General features: G+C 40.3%; 1 protein-coding gene across 1 annotated transcript; it reads left to right on the plus strand.

Annotated features, from left to right (window-relative positions):
- The first annotated feature begins 12247 nt into the window (after positions 1-12247).
- Positions 12248-13165, plus strand: Or2ak4c (olfactory receptor family 2 subfamily AK member 4C). Its single transcript, NM_001000774.1, has one exon. The coding sequence runs from the start codon at positions 12248-12250 to the stop codon at positions 13163-13165; it is 918 nt and encodes a 305-aa protein (NP_001000774.1).
- The last annotated feature ends 8046 nt before the right edge of the window (positions 13166-21211 follow it).

The raw sequence follows: 21211 nt of genomic DNA on the forward strand, positions 1-21211 counted from the left end.
ACCTTCAAAGAAGGCCTTATACCAATACTCTTCAAAGTATTCCCCAACGTAGAAACAGAGGGAACACAACCCAATTAGTACTATGAAGCCACAATTACACTCACACCTAAACCACACAAAGACCCAACAAAGAAAGAGAATTTCAGACCAATTCCCCTTATGAATATTGAAGTACTCAATAAAATTCTCACAAACTGAATCCAAGAGCACATCAAAACAATCATCCATTATGATCAAGTAGGCTTCATCCCAGGGATGCAGGGATGATTCAATATATGGAAATCCATCAATGTAATCCACTATATAAACAAACTCAAAGAAAAAACTACATGATAATTTCATTAGATGCTAAGAAAGCATTTCACAAAATTCAATACCCCTTCATGGTAAAAATCTTGCAAAAATCAGGAATTCGAGGCCCATATCTAAACATAGTAAAAGCAATATGCAGGATGGAGAGAAACTTGAAGCAATCCCACTAAAATCAGGGACTAGACAAGACTGCCCACTCTCTCCCCTTCTATTCAATAGAGTACTTGAATTCCTAGCCAGAGCAATCAGGAAACAAAAGGAGGCCAAAAGGAATAGGAATTGGAAAGGAAGAAGTCAAAATATCACTATTTGCATATGATATGATAGTATATTTAAGTGACCCCAAAAATTCCACCAGAGAACTCCTACAGCTGATAAACAACTCTAGCAAAGTGGCTGGATATAAAATTAACTCAAACAAATTAGTAACATTCCTCTACTCAAGGGATAAATGGCCTGAGAAAGAAATTAGGGAAGTGACACCCTTCACAATAGTCACAAATAATATAAAATACCTTGGGGTGACTCTAACCAAACAAGTGAGAGATATGTATGATAAGAAGTTCAAGTCTCCGAAGAAAGAAATTGAAGAAGATCTCAGAACATAGAAAGACCTCCCATGTTAATGGATTGGCAGGATTAATGTAGTAAAAATGTCCATCATGCCAAATGCACTCTACAGATTCAATGCAGTCCTCATCAAAATTTCAGTTTAATTCTTCATAGAGATAGAAAGAATAATTCTCATATTCATTTGGAATAACAAAAGGCACAGAATAGTGAAAAATATTCTCAATAATAAAAGAACTTCTGGGGGAATCACCATCCCTGACCTCAAGCTGTATTACAGAGCAGTAGTGGAAAAAACTACATGGTATTATTACAGAAGTAGAATAGTAGATCAATGGAATAAAATTGAAGACCCAGAAATGAACCCACACACCTATGGTCACTAGATCTTTGACAAAGAGCCTAAAACCATCCTGTGGAAAAAAGACAACATTTTTAACAAATGGTGCTGGTTCAACTGGCAGTCTGCATGTAGAAAACTGCAAATTGTTCTTTTCTTATCTCCCTGTACAAAGCTCAAGGCTATGTGGATCAAGGACCTCTACATAAAACCAGATACACTGAAATTAATAGAAGACAAGGTGGGTAAAAGCCTTCAACACATAAGCACAGGGGTAAATTTCCTGAACAGAATACCAATGGCTTATGCTCTAAGATCAAGAATCAACAAATGATTCTCAGCTCCTCATGGTACTTTCTCCAAAATTGACCATATAATTGGTCAAAAAACGGGCCTCAACAGGGACAGAAAGATAGAAATAATCCCATGCGTGCTATCAGACCACCACGGCCTAAAACTGGTCTTCAATAATAATAAGGGAAGAATGCCCACATATACGTGGAAATTGAACAATGCTCTACTCAATGATAACCTGGTCAAGGAAGAAATAAAGAAAGAAATTAGAGACTTTTTAGAATTTAATGAAAATGAAGGTACAACATACCCAAACTTATGGGACACAATGAAAGCTGTGCTAAGAGGAAAACTCATAGCACTGAGTGCCTGCAGAAAGAAACAGGAAAGAGCATATGTCAGCAGCTTGACAGCCCACCTAAAAGCTCTAGAACAAAAAGAAGCAAATACACCCAGGAGGAGTAGAAGGCAGGAAATAATCAAACTCAGAGCTGAAATCAACCAAGTAGAAACAAAAAGGACCATAGAAAGAACCAACAGAAGCAAAAGTTGGTTCTTTGAGAAAATCAACAAGATAGATAAACCCTTAGCCAGACTAACGAGAGGACACAGAGAGTGTGTCCAAATTAACAAAATCAGAAATGAAAAGGGAGACATAACTAGAGATTCAGAGGAAATTCAAAAAATCATCATATCTTACTATAAAAGCCTATATCCAACAAAACTTGAAAATCTGCAGGAAATGGACAATATCCTAGACAGATACCCGGTACCGAAGTTAAATCAGGAACAGATAAACCAGTTAAACAACCCCATAACTCCTAAGGAAATAAAAGCAGTCATTAAAGGTCTCCCAACCAAAAAGAGCCCAGGTCCAGATGGATTTAGTGCAGAATTCTATCAGACCTTCATAGAAGACCTCATACCAATATTATCCAAACTATTCCACAAAATTGAAACAGATGGAGCACTACCGAATTCCTTCTACGAAGCCACAATTACTCTTATACCTAAACCACACAAAGACCCAACAAAGAAAGAGAACTTCAGACAAATTTCCCTTATGAATATCGACGCAAAAATACTCAATAAAATTCTAGCAAACCGAATCCAAGAGCACATCAAAACAATCATCCACCATGGTCAAGTAAGCTTCATCCCAGGTATGCAGGGATGGTTTAATATGCGGAAAACCATCAACGTGGTCCATTATATAAACAAACTGAAAGAACAAAACCACATGGTCATTTCATTAGATGCTGAGAAAGCATTTGACAAAATTCAATACCCCTTCATGATAAAAGTCCTGGAAAGAATAGGAATTCAAGGCCCATACCTAAACATAGTAAAAGCCATATACAGCAAACCAGTTGCTAACATTAAACTAAATGGAGAGAAACTTGAAGCAATCCCACTAAAATCAGGGACTAGACAAGGCTGCCCACTCTCTCCCTACTTATTCAATATCGTTCTTGAAGTTCTAGCCAGAGCAATCAGACAACAAAAGGAGGTCAAGGGGATACAGATTGGAAAAGAAGAGGTCAAAATATCACTATTTGCAGATGATATGATAGTATATTTAAGTGATCCCAAAAGTTCCACCAGAGAACTACTAAAGCTGATAAACAACTTCAGCAAAGTGGCTGGGTATAAAATTAACTCAAATAAATCAGTAGCCTTCCTCTACACAAAATTAGGGAATCGACACCCTTCATAATACACCCAAATAATATAAAGTACCTCGGTGTGACTTTAACCAAGCAAGTAAAAGATTTGTACAATAAGAACTTCAAGACTCTGAAGAAAGAAATTGAAGAAGACCTCAGAAGATGGAAAGATCTCCCATGCTCATGGATTGGCAGGATTAATATAGTAAAAATGGCCATTTTACCAAAAGCGATCTACAGATTCAATGCAATCCCCATCAAAATACCAATCCAATTCTTCAAAGAGTTAGAGAGAACAATTTGCAAATTCATCTGGAATAACAAAAAACCCAGGAAAGCTAAAACTATCCTCAACAATAAAGGGACTTCCAGGGGAATCACTATCCCTGAACTCAAGCAGTATTACAGAGCAATAGTGATAAAAACTGCATGGTATTGGTACAGAGACAGACAGATAGACCAATGGAACAGAATTGAAGACCCAGAAATGAACCCACACACCTATGGGCACTTAATTTTTGACAAAGGAGCCAAAACCATCAAATGGAAAAAAGACAGCATTTTCAGCAAATGGTGCTGGTTCAACTGGAGGTCAACATGTAGAAGAATGCAGATCGATCCATGCTTATCACCCTGTACAAAGCTTAAGTCCAAATGGATCAAGGACCTCCACATCAAACCTGACACACTCAAACTAATAGAAGAAAAACTAGGGAAGCATCTGGAACACATGGGCACTGGAAAAAATTTCCTGAACAAAACACCAATGGCTTATGCTCTAAGATCAAGAATCGACAAATGGGATCTCATAAAACTGCAAAGCTTCTGTAAGGCAAAGGAAACTGTGGTTAGGACAAATCGGCAACCAACAGATTGGGAAAAGATCTTTACCAATCCTACAACAGATAGAGGCCTTATATCCAAAATATACAAAGAACTCAAGAAGTTAGACCGCAGGGAGACAAATAACCCTATTAAAAATGGGGTTCAGAGCTAAACAAAGAATTCACAGCTGAGGAATGCCGAATGGCTGAGAAACACCTAAAGAAATGTTCAACATCTTTAGTCATAAGGGAAATGCAAATCAAAACAACCCTGAGATTTCACCTCACACCAGTGAGAATGGCTAAGATCAAGAACTCAGATGACAGCAGATGCTGGCGAGGATGCAGAGAAAAAGGAACACTCCTCCATTGCTGGTGGGATTGCAGACTGGTACAATCATTCTGGAAATCAGTCTGGAGGTTCCTCAGAAAATTGGACATTGAACTGCCTGAGGATCCAGCTATACCTCTCTTGGTCATATACCCAAAAGATGCCCCAACATATAAAAAAGACACGTGCTCCACTATGTTCATCGCAGCCTTATTTATAATAGCCAGAAGCTGGAAAGAACCCAGATGCCCTTCAACAGAGGAATGGATACAGAAAATGTGGTACATCTACACAATGAAATATTACTCAGCTATCAAAACCAATGACTTTATGAAATTCGTAGGCAAATGGATGGAACTGGAAAATATCATCCTGAGTGAGGTAACCCAATCACAGAAAAACACACATGGTATGCACTCATTGATAAGTGGCTATTAGCCCAAATGCTTGAATTACCCTAGATGCCTAGAACAAATGAAACTCAAGACATATGATCAAAATGTGAATGCTTCACTCCTTCTTTAAAAGGGGAATAAGAATACCCTTGGCAGGGAATAGAGAGGCAAAGATTAAAACAGACACAGAAGGAACACCCATTCAGAGCCTGCCCCACATGTGGCCCATACATATACAGCCACCCAATTAGACAAGATGGATGAAGCAAAGAAGTGCAGGCCAACAGGAGCCGGATGTAGATCGCTCCTGAGAGACACAGCCAGAATACAGCAAACACAGAGGCGAATGCCAGCAGCAAACCACTGAACTGAGAATAGGACCCCCGTTGAAGGAATCAGAGAAAGAACTGGAAGAGCTTGAAGGGGCTTGAGACTCCATATGTACAACAATGCCAAGCAACCAGAGCTTCCAGGGACTAAGCCACTACCTAAAGACTATACATGGACTGACCCTGGACTCTGACCTCATAGGTAGCAGTGCATATCCTAGTAAGAGCACCAGTGGAAGGGGAAGCCCTGGGTCCTGCTAAGACTGAACCCCCAGTGAACTAGATTGTTGGGGGGAGGGCGGCAATGGGGGGAGGATGGGGAGGGGAACATCCATAAAGAAGGGGAGGGGGAGGGATTAGGGGGATGTTTGCCCGGAAATCGGGAAAGGGAATAACACTCGAAATGTATATAAGAAATACTCAAGTTAATTTAAAAAAATCAACAAATGGGACTTCATAAAAATTGTAAAGCTTCTGTAAGGCAAAGGATACTGTCATTAGGACAAAATGGCAACCAACTGATAGGGAAAAATTTTTTACCAATCCTATGTCCAATAGAGGGCTAATATTCAATACATACAAAGAACTCAAGAAGTTAGACTCCAGAAAACCAAATAACACTATAAAAAAATGAGGAACAGAGCTAAAGAGAAGATTCTCAACTGAGGAATCTTGAGTGGCCAAGAAGAACCTAAAGAAATGTTCAACATCTTTAGTCATCAAGAAAATGCAAATCAAAATGACCCTGAGATTCTACCTCACACCAGTCAGAATGGCTACAATCAAAAACTCATGTGACAGTAGATGATGGTGAGGATATGGGAAAACAGGAACACTCCTTCATTGTTGGTGGGATTGCAAGCTGCTACAACCACTCTGGAAATCAGTGTGGTGGTTGCTCAGAAAATTGGACATAGTACTACCTGAGGACTCAGCTATACCACTCCTAGGTATATGCCCAAAATATACTCCAACATATAAAAAGACACATGCTACACTATGTTCATAGCAGCCACATTTATAATAGCCAGAATCTGGAAACAACCCAAATGTCCCTCAGCAGAGGATGGATACAGAAAATGTGGTACATTTTCACAATGGAGTACTACTCAGATATTAAAAACAATGACTTAATGAAATTCGCAGGAAAATGGTTAGATGTATAAAATATCATCCTGAGTGAGGTAACCCAGTCACAAAAAAAGACACATGATCTGCACTCACTGATAAGTGGATGTTAGTCAAAGAGCTTGGAATAGCCAAGGTACCACTCACAGAGCACATGAAGCTCAAGGGGAAGGAAGGCCAAAGACTGGATGCTTAGTCCTACTTAAAAGGGGAACAAAATAATCAAGGGAAGTAGAGGGTGGAAGGGACTTTGGAGGAAGAGAGAAGGGGGAGGGGACTAAGAGGAAAAGAATCAGGTATGGCAGAGATGGGGATGGAGAGGTGTGCAGCAATGAAGGATGGGGAACTGGTGGCAACCAGAAAGTCCCAGATGCCAGGAAAGCAAGAGCCTCCCAGGACCCTATAGGGATGACATTAGCTGAAATACCCCAAAAGGGGGAGAGAGAATCTTTCGAGACAATATCCAGAGGTTAGGCATGGACGCCCAGTTGAGGGATGGGGCCATCCACCCATATCCAAAATTTTAACCCAGAATTGCTCCTGTCTAAAGGAAACGCAGGGACAAAGTGTGGTGCAGAGACTTAAGGAAAGGCCACCCAGATACTGCCCCACCTGGGGATCCATCCCACATGCAGAGACCAAACCCAGACACTATTGCTGATGCCAAGAAGAGCATGCTGACAGGAGCCTGATACAGCAGTCAGAAGTGGATGCTTGGTGCCAACCATGGGATTGATCACAGGGACCCCAATGGAGGAGTTGGGGGAAGGACTAAAGGAGCTGAAGGGGCCTTTTCTAGCATCAGTGGGAGTGGAGGCCTTGGGTCCTGTGAAGGCTTGATGTCCCAGTGTAGAAAAGAATGCTAGGGTGGTGAGGTAGGAGTCGGTGGCAGGGAGCACCCTCATAGGAGTAGGTAAGGGGGGATGGAATAGGGAGTTTGGAGAGGGGAATCCTCGAAAGGGGATAAATTTTGAAATGTAAATAAATAAAATATCCAATGTTTCAAGAAAAGATGATTTTCAGGGATAGATGCTGTAATGCTGGAACATACCAAAGCCTAGATTATTCAATTCCTAAAATATCATACAGTTGCTTTGGGTTATCTATACATTTCAGTACATTACTGAATAGCTGTGTGTAACTCACATGAACATTAGAACCAGAGTTTTCAAAATTCCAGTTGTGGCCATTACTAATTCGAACACAAATTTTGAGCATTGATTCTGAACTCTGTTTTAAATGATTTTCTGAAATAGAATGCAGACACCAGCTCTAATGAAACACATGTTCGGTACAGTGTATTTAATTGTGGATGAGAGACTAGTTTTCCCAGAAGGACTGAGACAAAACCCATGTGAGTCCCAACCTTCATCAGGTAGCCAGATCCTTGGAGACATTCTAAGCATTTGCCAGGATGGGAAAACTAACAGCGTTTTTTATTTCAATTCTACTTTTCACTAAAGTGTTTAGTGCTGACTAAAGGACTATTTATATAAGGTGAAAATAACAACTTCCAAATTCATAGAGTAGACATAGCTCCTAAAATACAGTTGAGATTGGAGGCCATGGGTGTGTAGACTTTCTACATCGGAAGAGTTGACTCTGGTGAATTCTTTTCTCAGAGCACATCACTTTCCTTTTCTATGTCTGGTTAAAAAAAGATCACAAATATTACAATTTCATTTAAAATGTCATTGAGGAAGGCATAGGTGCACTACCTAGTGACCGTGTCTCGGTGGGGGTGAACTGCCAGGAAGTAGCCTTTGCAGGTCTGTTTCCCTGCAAACGTCCTCGAGAGAAGACTTTCTGCAACAAAGAGACCGTATAGACTTCACTTGAGTTATAACTGAATGGGTTATCCTAGGAATCGACACACAGCCTGTATCCCTAGAAATCTGGAGGAAAGTGCCCATCATTCTCTGCCATTTGAAAGGCTCAGGTGGGTGGGGACCAAAAGGTTGGTTCCCAGCTCATTCCTTCAGCTGTCAAGGCATCCTGCAGCCAATGATGTACTGGAGTGAAGAGAACAGAGTGAGAATCGGTGAGAAGACACAAGTTGTCCCACTCTGCTGGATCAGGTACGTCTAACTGGCATTACCTTGTACAGCACACTGCATCCTTTTCTTGTTCATTAATGTTCTGATTTAGATTCGTTCCAGGCTACAAGCATTTCTAGTATTGCTTTAAAGACATGTGCATTGTGAAAGTGTGGGCAGCCAAGTTACCCAGGCTCTGCAGATCAAATGGACAGCACTATGTGTGGCTGAATTCGTGCTGCTGGCCTTTGCTGTGACCTCACAGGCGGATAGTTCTGGGTAACCATCTCACAGTGGTTTTAGGGACAAGAGCTGGGGCTCAGTGTTCTGACATGGGAGCACAGGTGTGGTAGTCTAGCAAATTCTCCCCCTGAAGTAGCAAGACCTGGCAGAGTCACAGGGGTCTTTCTTTGGGTATGGAAACACATGTTTCTTGTTTTGACCAGTTTTCAATTTTAATAGTACAGCTGTCATATAATTATATTCCACAATATTCCTGATGTGTGGGAGGCTCTATTACATTTCTAAACTTTTTTAGAATAGAGAGATTTTAATTCACTGCATATAATAAATATTTGTATTGTACATGGTACATTTAATTCTACTGTTAACTCTAGTTTTTTTTTTAACTTCCCTCTGAGATAATTGCTATCTCCATGTCCCTAATTGCACCTTTTGTTCAGGTCCTGGGTGAGTCGATGAGTTACTGTATATGGTTAAAACTTTCTATGGTAGAATGACTGACACATCTGTGTTCAAATTCATACTAAACATGTGGTGAGTGGTGTAGACCTGTGTGCCCAGTGAGGCTGTGAGAAAAGTCAGGCTCTGGTGGAGACGTCTCCAAACTCATTTGATGCTCATTTTGTTGACAGTGGACTCCTTGCTGAGTCGTGATGGTCAGGAAAAATGTCGATTTACCTCATCTCTCTCTGTAAGGTCTGGGGTTGACTAGCAGTGAAGATCAAATGGACAGCACTATGTGTGGCTGAATTCGTGCTGCTGGCCTTTGCCGTGACCTCACAGGCAGATAGTTCTGCAGCTGGGGGGCGGGACGCTGCAATGTGCTTACCACAATTTTAAATGTGGTGTTAGACACTGTTTTCCATGTTTCTTTTAATTCATCTTGATTGCAATTTACTAATCATTGAGTTAGATTATGTCAACTTGTTACATGCTAAAATTCAAATTGTTAATTCATTCTATGTTGAGTTAAAGTAATCAATGCAGGACTATGATTTTAGTTCAGTGTTCACCTGCCCTGCCCCAAGCCTCTATTTGATCCAGTATTTCATAGTGTGGGTGTGACAGTGCACACTCATAATCCTAACGCATGGGAAGCAGAGGCAAGAGGATAGCATGATTGTGATTTTATGCTTGGCTACATGAGATCCAAAACCAACACAAGCTACATAAAATTGGGTCTAAAAATTTGTAAATGGGTCTTTTTTTTCCAGACCATCATCTGGTAAAATAGGTGATTGTGACATGAAGCCCTTAGATTGGGCTCGGGGAGTCCCTGCTGCTCTGGGCTTCTCAGGACACTCCACCCTACACAAGGGAAAGATCCCCTTGTGGAACATGTTGTATGTGAGGTGACCTGGAGCTCAAGCTATCAGCACCTGGAGGGGAGATTTCAGGATTCACTGCTGCTGCTGCTGATGATGATGGTGATGATGACGATGATGGTGATGATGATGGTGGTGGTGATGGTGGTGATGGTGGTGATGGTGGTAATGATGATGATGATGTGGGTTGTGTTTTTTCTTAAGAGGTGGAGAAACCTGACTAGGTAATTTTCAACGCAATCAACAAACCTCTGCCCTCATTTGTTGAAGGGAAGAAAATGACAAACGTGGCTTATCTAGCTTGAGAGATTTAAAACATACGAAAGCTGATGGGCTCAATGTGACTAACATTTCTGATCATCCAAGGTCAAAGCACACATGACATTGTGTTACAAGACAATCATCCAAGCACTTAGAAAGCAGAGGCAAGAGGATTGCAGATTCAAGACATGTGTAGGTTATGCATCAAGATCCTATCCAGTTGGGTTCACAGAACAAAGCCTTGCATCAGAAAAGAGTTCCTATGCAGAAAAACGATACAACACTTGGCTAACATGTCCAATGTCAGTAGTTAGAGGCCCAGAATTAACTCTCTCTCTCTCTCTCTCTCTCTCTCTCTCTCTCTCTCTCTCTCTCTCTCTCTCTCTCTCTCTCTGTGTGTGTGTTCATTTATTTATTTATTTCCCCCCAACAGATTCATTTTGTTCACAGACTCAAGAAATGTTGCCAAATGCTTACAATGTGAAACTGTCAGTCCCATGGTATTAAATGATAAAAGCTAAGACAAATAATCCATGTTCTTGAAGAAACAAAATTCAGTATACAAATGAGTATATTATCAGCATAATTTGTCCTTGCTAAGTTCATGAGATAATGATAATGTTTGCCATCCTCTTTTCTTCACCACCAATAAGGAAAGAAATTTGCTGAGTGTTTGAACATTACCTCATCAGGTTTCTCCAACTCTGAAGACAACACAGTCTGCCTCAGCAGAAGCAGAACACATATGAACTCACATGAGCATGCACATACACAGATACACGCAGATACACATACACTCACCCACATACATACACATACACAAGTGCACACACACACACAGAGACATGCTTAAACACACATACTGTGACACATGTGCACATACACACATATACATATGCTCACACACATATACACACACACATAACTTTCCTTAATTTTTGCTTCATCCACCATAGATGTTTTCACTATGTAAATCTCTCAAGGACAAATCTAATACATTACAGTAGCTATGGATGGCAGGATCATTTCAAATATTTGAAAAATGCTTCCCATTTTCTTGTTGCCACTTTAAGAGCAGTTTTCTGTATGTTTTCATTTATTCATGTAATATACTTTTATAATTTTTCAATTCTGCCAATTCCTGTCAGATCTTCAACCTGCCTACCCACTCACATTGACATACCCACCCAACACAATGTACTTCCTGTTAAAAAGGAAGACCAAAATCAAACAAATGAACAAAAAAATCATTGAACAAGCAGAGTCCACCGTGTGTTGCCGAGCTACACCTAAGCAGTGGCAGTTGACTTTGCTTTACATGACAGCTTGGTACAACACTAATGGTCTATTTCACATGGTGTGTGTATTTCAAGGTGAAGTTCTATCACAGCTGTTCTATTTTTTCTCTTCCATGAAATACTATTCATGAATTTTCTAGGACACACTCTTGAAAACACTTTTAGCATCCTTTGCCATGACTTTTTTTTCTGAACTTTTATGAGTTTATAAGTCACAGTTTGAATTTTGGAATCTTGAAATTGAGGTCCATTACTAACAGAACCATCTGCTGCCACAGAGTCTTTCTATGTGAGATCCAGACTGTATTGTCTAGTCAATGTGATACATAAGTTGGTCTTACAATAATCATATTAAAATATAGCCTACATATAAATTGGTGTGGATTGAAAATATGAACTGTTTTAGGCTACTACAAAATGGGGGGAAAGGTGTGATAAAATTCTTCTGCTTTAATAAAAGATTTAGTCTCCAGTTCCTAAATGAAGAGAATCCACTGAGGGAAATACAATTTTTCAAAACAAAGCAGAAAAACAAAATTGCCATTTGCATTTTAATTTTGCTGTCCTGAAAAATCTTGTTTCTATTTCCATATTGTAATTTATAAAGACCTTGAGAGGGAAGGGTTTGCACTTCAAACCTGAGAAATGACCAGGAGAAGGAAAGGGGATTGAAATTGACCATTGAAACTTAAAAGTATTTCATTAGAGTGTGTAACTATTATCTGTTGTGCAAAAATAGAATAAACATAAATAACTAAAAAGACTATATGAAAATAGATGAAAGCTAGTCCAGAGCTCTATTCCATGTAATAAATGTCATTTTCTCCTCAAGGACAGTCCTCATCAGGCCATGCCCTTTCGAGTTGTATCTGCTTTGATTGTTCTGTCTAAGTCATGGAGACAGGAAACCACAGCTGTGGGACAGACTTCACCTTGGTTGGTCTTTTCCAGTATGGACACATGGACACCTTCCTCTTCACAGTCATCACCCTCCTCTTTGCAGTGGCTCTCATAGGCAACATCACACTGGTCCAGCTCATCAGGCTGGACCGAACACTCCACACCCCCATGTACTTCCTCCTCAGCCAGCTCTCCATCATCGACATGATGTACATCTCCACCACGGTGCCCAAGATGGCAGTGAACTTCCTGTCAGACACCAAGACCATTTCCTTTCTGGGATGTGTGATCCAAGCCTTTGTGTTTCTGACTCTGGGTGCTTCTGAGGCCCTCTTGCTGGGTTTCATGTCCTATGACAGGTACATAGCCATCTGCCGGCCCTTGCACTACCCTGTGCTCATGAGGAGAAAGATCTGCTGCTCTATTGTCACCAGTGCCTGGAGCAGTAGCTCCATCACTGCATTAATGCACATAATCTATATATTTCAACTTCCATTCTGTGGATCTAAGATTGTTAACCACTTTTTCTGTGAGGTTCCATCTCTCCTGCCATTGGTGTGTGAAGACACGTCCCAATATGAGCATACAGTCCTCGTGAGTGGCCTTGTCTTTCTCTTATTACCCTTCCTGGCCATCCTAGCTTCCTATGCTCGGGTGTTGGTTGTTGTATTCCGGATGGGTTCAGGGAAGGGACAGAGTAGAGCTGTGTCCACCTGCTCCTCACACCTGACTGTGGCCAGCCTGTTCTATGTCACTGCTCTCTGCACCTACACACAGCCACACTCCTTGCATTCTCCTGGAAGGGACAAAGTGGTGGCTGTGCTCTACTCAATCATTACCCCTGTTCTGAACCCGTTCATCTACAGCCTGAGGAACAAGGAGGTCATGGGGGCCCTGAGGAGACACTTGTGATAATGGATGGTGACATGGGATTTTGGGTTGCCCTGTGGACTGATGCAAAGGCCCGTCTTGACGCTATCTGGGATGATTTCAGGATTGATAATCTGGTGAAAGTTCATGGGCTTGTCTCACTGACTGAAAAACAGCATGAACCTTTGCCCATACAGTGTCACACTGAGTTGATGCTTTGAATCTATGAATGTTGGCTCTGAGGGAGGTGGAAGTTCTTTGTCCCTGGCCCTAGCATCTCTGGCTGCCTTTCAGCCTAGGTTGGCTTTAAATGGACTTTTCTCACTTTCTGCACTGATGCAGGCTTTTAGGACAGTTGCTTGTAATGCACTCCTCTTGCTCTGGAAGTTCGGTTTAGGAGTACAATTGTAGCTGTGCATGAATTTTACAGAAAACTGGAGTATCTTAGTTTTCCTTTGCAGATCCCACTATTACATAATTGTGTGTGTGTGTGTGTGTGTGTGTGTGTGTGTGTGTGTGTGTTATAATTTGACATATTTTAAGGACAATCCTGAAAGAAATAGGGAGGGAGCCAAGTTAATTCTTGCTTTGATGCTTGTGTGACTATTACCACATGAATAAGATTTCCAAGCTCTCCTGAACTGTTTAATGGTGTCTTGCTGACTCACTTTATTAATTCTTTTCCCTGAAATTCACTAATGACTTTGCAATAAACATTATCAATGGATCTGTCTGTTGGTATGCTCTGTCTCTTTCCATGAACACCTTTATGCTGATCTCCTGTATTTAAATTTATGTTGATTACCCATGCTAACTTATGATAAGGACATTTAGAGAAACAGACCCAGAATGGTTCTGCTTTAGAAATCCATAGACAATGCCTGTGTTTTGTTCGTGGCTAATATACAATAAATCCTGAGAGCAATAATATTATTTCAAGAAACTTTCTGAGTATCTTTTTTAAGAACAAGATTATATGAGTGTGTGCGTGCGTGTGTGTGTATTGTAGGATGTCTTACAGGTGAGAACTGGTACAGGATAGAACAAGGCCTGTCATTGGACGAGAAGGAAGGATGGATGGGAGAAAAGTTTGAGGGAAGGGGAGGAGACTGGAATGGAAAGGAGGAAGAGACAGGAGGAGACTGGGAGAGTAACCGCGGAGAGAACATGGAAACTAATGTTAAGACTCCATGCTGTACCTTTATAGGTTGTTATGAGTGTTCTTAAGGGATGGATGTGTACAGGGATTTGTATGTTTAGGTGGGCAATTAAATCTTATCAGTTGGATCAATTGGATCAGAGGTTATTGTGTTGTGTGTTCTTCCTTGTAGCAATTTAAGTGTAAGAGAGTGTGTGGCGGCAGAGACACTGGGCCACCACGGAATTGGGATGTGTGCTTCTAGCAAGATATCCACCAGATATCTTGGGACACTGCAGTGCCAGATCTAGAGGAGTTAAAAGACAGCCCCTTCTTATAATTTTACCACAACATGTATGTATGCATGTATGTATGTATGTATGTATGTATGTATGTATGTATGCATGCATGTATGTAGTGCTTCTAGGTAGTCCCAGCTATCCTGAAGCTCCCTATGGGCACCAGAATGGCCTCAAACTCACTGAGGCTCTCTTGGCTCTGCCTCCCCAATGTTGGGATTAAACTTATGTGCCAGCATGCACAGTTTTTAAAAACAATCACCGGCTTTTGTTTTTGTTGTAATTTGAAGTCACGGGTGCTTCTGAGCCACAATGTGGATGCTGGGAATCAAACACAGGTCCTGTGTAGGAGCAGTCAATGCTCTTAACTATTGAGTCAGCTTTCTAGAGCCCCTGAATTCTTAAAATAATTAAGTCATTATCATGTAGTCCGAAACCAATTAATGAAAACTTCTATGCACCTAATACTGGTGTAGGTAACATGAGAAGCAATCCGCAGCATTAAAATATAAATGTTGTGAGGCTAGAGAGGTGGCATAGCTGTTAACAGCGCTCACTGCCTGGTCTTCTGGAGGACTTGGATTCAATTGCCTGCACCCATGTGAGGCAGTGCACAACTGTCTGTAGCTCCAACTCTAGGATGTCTGGGACCTCTGGGCTCCAGGAGAACTAGCACTGATGTGCATATATCCACATCCACACCTACTCTTTTAAAGAATAATAATAATAATTGATGAAAACAGTAATAATAATGATGATGAAATAGTAATAATAATAAATGTTGTGGAATATTCTAGAGATTCATCGTTGCTTTTTTGTAATTGGTGCCAATAATTAGAGTGATAAATTTAATGACACATAGGAACCCTGTTATCACATTAATAAAATTAATTACATATAATGCCTGTCTGTGGGGTCCCATTCTCCTTACTAAGGTGCTTTTTCTGGCCTCAGTTGGGAAGGATATGCCTAGCCCTACAGAAAGTTGATACACCATGGTAGGCAGATAGTCAGGGTTCTCCAACCCTGTCAGAAGAGAAGAGGAAAGGGATATGGGAGAGGAAACAGGACGGGGAGCAAAATGGATACAAAATGAATGAATAAATGAAAAATGGGAATGTGTTTCACATGTGTGTGCATCCATGTGTGTACATAATTTATGATATAAATATTTTATATATTATATATGGATACATGCATGTGTATGGCAATAATAATCAATAAAGGAGAGTATAAAGTTCAAAATAAAGGATGTGGATGGGATTTGAGGGAGAAAAGAGAAGAGGGAAAGTAATATTCCTCTATTTTACTTAAAAATATAGTTAGATTTTAGAGTGAAAGGGAACTTAGCCAGAGATACCCTGCAGAGGAGAAAAATCATGCTTGAAAAAGTCAAGGGTTATTTAATATAAATATAAGTGTCAAGCACAGGATGCCTCCCACAAACTCTCTTAGGTAGGTTTCTATTTCTGTGACAAAACACTGTGACTGTCCCTGGAGAGAAGACTCAGTGGTTAAGATCATTTGCTGTCCTTCCAAAGGATCTGGGTTCAATGTCCAGCACCAGGTCACAGCTCACAACTGGCCGTAACTTTATTTTGAGGCTATCTGACAATCTCCCATCAATGCAAATAAAATAAAAGTTATAAATTAAGAATTGGTTCCTCAGGTTTCTAGCAGGAACCCAAACCTCACTGATCCCGGCCCAAAGCTCCCTGCTCCCAAATCCCATGGGAGAAAGAGCTCATCACCCAGACAGGTGGGCACTCCTGAGACTGCAGGGCAGGAGATACAGCCAGTATTGCAGACCTTTGCCCACATTCCTGGCCCAAGAGGAAACTGTATAGGGCCTCTGGGAAAAGGAAGATAGGGGCACTCAAGCTGCAGAAACCCTGCAGACAAGATTGTGCCTGGATCTGAAGGGACCTAGTCAAAGAGCTGCCTGCACCCAAATCCCGTGGGAAGAAGAGCTAGACCTTCAGAGAGGCAGACATGCCTGGGAAACCAGAGGAGACTACTCTCTGCCCACATTTCTGACTCTAGAGGAAAACGCCTAGCATCATCTGGGAACCCTGTGCACAGGGACATGAGAGAAGGCGGGGCAGGCCCTTCTGGTTGCTGCCCTCAGGGAAAGCTGGGACCCAGCACCGAGGAGCCACTTCTAGCCTAAGACCAGAGGTAAGACCAACTTTACTGCTCCAAGTGACGTGCCTGGTGGACTCAGGACACACGCCCAGAGGAACAGCTAAAGACCAGGAGGCAGGAACGACTACATGCCTGAAAACAGAACACTCTGTTCCCATAACTGGCAGAAAGAAAACTGGAAAACAGGTCCACAGCACTCCTGACACACAGGCCTATGTCTAGTCACTGTCAGAAGTAGCAGAACAAGGTAACACCAGAGAAAACATGACAGCGAGAGGCAAGCACAGGAACCCAAGTAACAGAAACAAATACTACATTGCATCATCAGAGCCCAATTCTCCCATGAAAGCAAGCACTGAATATCCAAATACACCAGAAAAGCAAGATCTAGATGTAAAATCACATTTGATCATGATGATGGAGGACTTCAAGAAAGACATAAAGAACTCCCTTAGAGAAATGGAGGAAAATACAAATGAACAAGTAGAAGCCTATAGAGAGGAAACGCAAAAATCCCTGAAAGAATTCCAGGAAAACACAATCAATCAGGTGAAGGAACTAAAAATGGAAATAGAAGCAATAAAGAAAGTACAAAGGGAGACAACCCTGGATATAGAAAACCAAAGGAAGAGACAAGGAGCCGTAGATACAAGCATCACCAACAGAAAACAAGAGATAGAAGAGAAAATCTCAGAAAAATCATCGACACAACTGTCAAAGAAGAGAAAATCTCAGAAAATCATCGACACAACTGTCAAAGATAATGTAAAACAGAAAAAGCTACTGGTCCAAAACATACAGGAAATTCAGGACACAATCAGAAGATCAAACCTAAGGATAATAGGTAAAGAAGAGAGTGAAGACTCCCAACTCAAAGAACCAGTAAATATCTTCAACAAAATCATTGAACAAAGCTTCCCCAACCTAAAGAAAGAAATACCCATAAATATACAGGAAGCCTACAGAATTCCAAATAGATTGGACCAGAAAAGAAACTCATCCCATCACATAATAGTCAAAACACCGAATGCACAAAACAAAGAAAGAATATTAAAAGCATTAAGGGAAAAATGTCAAGTAACATATAAAGGCAGACCTATCAGAATCACACCAGACTTCTCACCAGAGACTATGAAAGACAAAAGATCCTGGAAAGATTTTATAAAGACCCTAAGAGAACACAAATGCCAGCCCAGGTTGCTATAACCAGCAAAACTCTCAATATACATAGATGGAGAAAACAAGATATTCCATGACAAAACCAAATTTACACAATATCTTTCTACAAATCCAGCCCTACAAAGGATGATAAATGGTAAAGCCCAATACAAGGAGGCAAGCTACACCCTAGAAAAAGCAAGAAACTAATCATTTTGATACAAAACAAAGAGAAGACAAGCACACAAACATAATCTGACCTCTAAATACTAAGGTAACAGGAAGCAGCAATCACTACGCCTTAATATCTCTCAACATCAGTGGACTCAATTCCCCAATAAAAAGACACAGATTAACAAACTGGATACGCAATGAGGACTCAGCATTTTGCTGCGTACAGGAAACACACCTCAGAGACAAAGACAGACATTGCCACAGAGTAAAAGGCTGGAAAACAACTTTCCAAGCAAATGGTCCCAAGACACAATGTGAAGTAGCCATACTAATATCAAATAAAATTGACTTTCAACCAAAAGTTATCAAAAAAGATAAGGAAGAACACTTCATATTCATCAAAGGAAAAATTGACCAAGAAGGACTCTCAATCCTAAATAAATATGCTCCAAATACAAGGGCACCTACATACATAAAAGAAACCTTACTAAAGCTCAAAGCACACATTGCACCTCAAACAAAAATAGTAGGAGATATCAACACCCCACTCTCATCAATGGACAGATCATGGAAACAGAAATTAAACAGAGACATAGACAGACTAAGAGAGGTCATGAACCAAGTGGACTTAACAGATATTTATAGAACATTCTATCCTAAAACAAAAGGATGTACCTTCTTCTCACCACCTCATGGTACTGTCTCCAAAATTGACCATATAATGGGTCATAAAAAAGGCCTCAATAGATACAGAAGGATAGAAATAATCCCATGCATCCTATCAGACCACCACGGATTAATGCTGGTCTTCAATAACAATAAAAAAAGAACACCCACATATACATGGAAGTTGAACAGTCCCCTCTCAATGATAACGTGGTCAAGGTAGAAATAAAGAAAGAAATTTAAGACTTCTTAGAATTTAATGAAAGCGAAGGTACAACATACCCAAACTTATGGGACATAATGAAAACTGTGCTAAGAGGAAAACCCATAGCTCTGAGTGCCTGCAGAAAGAAACAGGAGATAGCATATGTTGGCACCTTGACAGCACACCTAAAATCTCTAGAACAAAAAGAAGCAAATACACCCAGGAGGAGTAGAAGGCAGGAAATAATCAAACTCAGAGCTGAAATCAACCAAGTAGAAACATAAAGGACTATGCAAGGAATCAACAGAATCAAAAGCTGGTTCTTTGACAAAATCAACAAGATAGATAAACCCTTAGCCAGACTAGCCAAAGTACACAGAGAGTGTGTCCAAATTAACAAAAAAAAAATCAGAAATGAAAAGGGAGACATAACTACAGAATCAGAAAAAATTCAAAAAATCATCAGATCCTAATACAAAAGCCTATATTCAACAAAACTTGAAAATCTGCAGGAATTGTACAATTTCCTAGGCAGACACCAGGTACTGAAGTTAAATCAGGAACAGATAAACCATGTAAACAACCCCATAACTCCTAAGGAAATAGAAGCAGTCATTAAAAGTCTCCCAACCAAAAACAGCTCAGGTCCAGATGGGTTCAGTGCGGAATTCTATCAGAACTTCATACCAATACTATCCAAAGTATTCCACAAAATTGAAACTGATGGAGCACTACCAAATTCCTTCTATGAAACCACAATTACTCTTATACCTAAACCATACAAAGACCCAACAAAGAAAGAGAACTTCAGACCAATTTCCCTTATGAATATCAATGCAAAAATACTCAATAAAAGTCTTGCAAACCGAATCCAAGACCACATCAAAACAATCATCCATTATGATCAAGTAGGCATCATCCCAGGTATGCAGGGATGGTTTAATATATGGAAAACCATCAACATAATCCACTATATAAACAAACTGAAACAATAAAACCACATGATCATTTCATTAGACGTTGAGAAAGCATGTGAAAAAATTCAACACCCCTTCATAATAAAAGTCCTAGAAAGGACAGGAATTCAAGGCCCATACCTAAACATAGTAAAAGACATATACATCAAACCAGTAGCTAACATTAAACTAAATGGAGAGAAACTTGAAGCAATCCCACTAAAATCAGGGACTAGACAAGGTTGCCCACTATCTCCCTTCTTATTCAATATACTTCTCGAAGCTCTAGCCAGAGCAGTCAGACAACAAAAGGAGATCTAAGGGATACAGATTGGAAAGGAAGAAGTCAAAATAACACTATTTGCAGATGATATGATAGTATATTTAAGTCATCCCAAAAGTTCCACCAGAAAACTACTAAACCTGATAAACACCTTCAGTAAAGTGGCTGGGTATAAAATTAACTGAAATAAATCAGGAGCCTTCCTCTACACAAAAGAGTAACAAGCCGAGAAAGAAATTAGGGAAACAACACCCTTCATAATAGTCCCAAATAATATAAAATACCTCGGTGTAACTTTAACCAAGGAAGTGAAAGATCTGTATGATAAGGACTTCAAGCCACTGAAGAAAGAAATTGAAGAAGATCTCAGAAGATGGAAAGATCTCCCATGCTCATGGATTGGCAGGATTAATATAGTAAAAATGGCCATTTTACCAAAAGCGATCTACAGATTCAATGCAATCCCCATCAAAATACCAATCCAATTCTTCAGAGAGTAAGACAAAACAGATTGCAAACTCATCTGGAATAACAAAAAACCCAGGATAGCTAAAACTATCCTCAACAATAAAAGGACTTCTGGGGGAATCACTATCCCTGAACTCAAGCAGTATTACAGAACAATAGTGATAAAAAAAACTGTATGGTATTCATACAGGGACAGGCAGATAGACCAGTGGAATAGAATTGAAGACCCAGAAATGAACCCACACACCTATGGTCACTTGATTTTTGACAAAGGACCAAAACCATCCAATGGAAAAAAGATAGCATTTTCAGCAAATGGTGCTGGTTCAACTGGAGGTCAGCATGTAGAAGAATGCAGATCGATCCATGCTTATCACCCTGTACAAAGCTTAAGTCCAAGTGGATCAAGGACCTCCACATCAAACCAGATACACTCAAACTAATAGAAGAAAAAGTGGGGAAGCATCTAGAACACATGGGCACTGGAGAAAATTTCCTGAACAAAAAAACCAATGGCTTATGCTCTAAGATCAAGAATCGACAAATGGGATCTCATAAATCTACAAAGTTTCTGTAAGGCAAAGGACACTATTGTT

This window comes from Rattus norvegicus, chromosome 10, assembly GCF_036323735.1.
Source record: "Rattus norvegicus strain BN/NHsdMcwi chromosome 10, GRCr8, whole genome shotgun sequence".
In the NCBI taxonomy this organism is placed as follows: Eukaryota; Metazoa; Chordata; class Mammalia; order Rodentia; family Muridae; genus Rattus; species Rattus norvegicus.

What these genes read in the sequence shown, in the direction of transcription:
- Or2ak4c (NM_001000774.1), top strand. Translation starts at nt 12,248, where the DNA reads ATGGAGACAGGAAACCACAGCTGTGGGACAGACTTCACCTTGGTTGGT.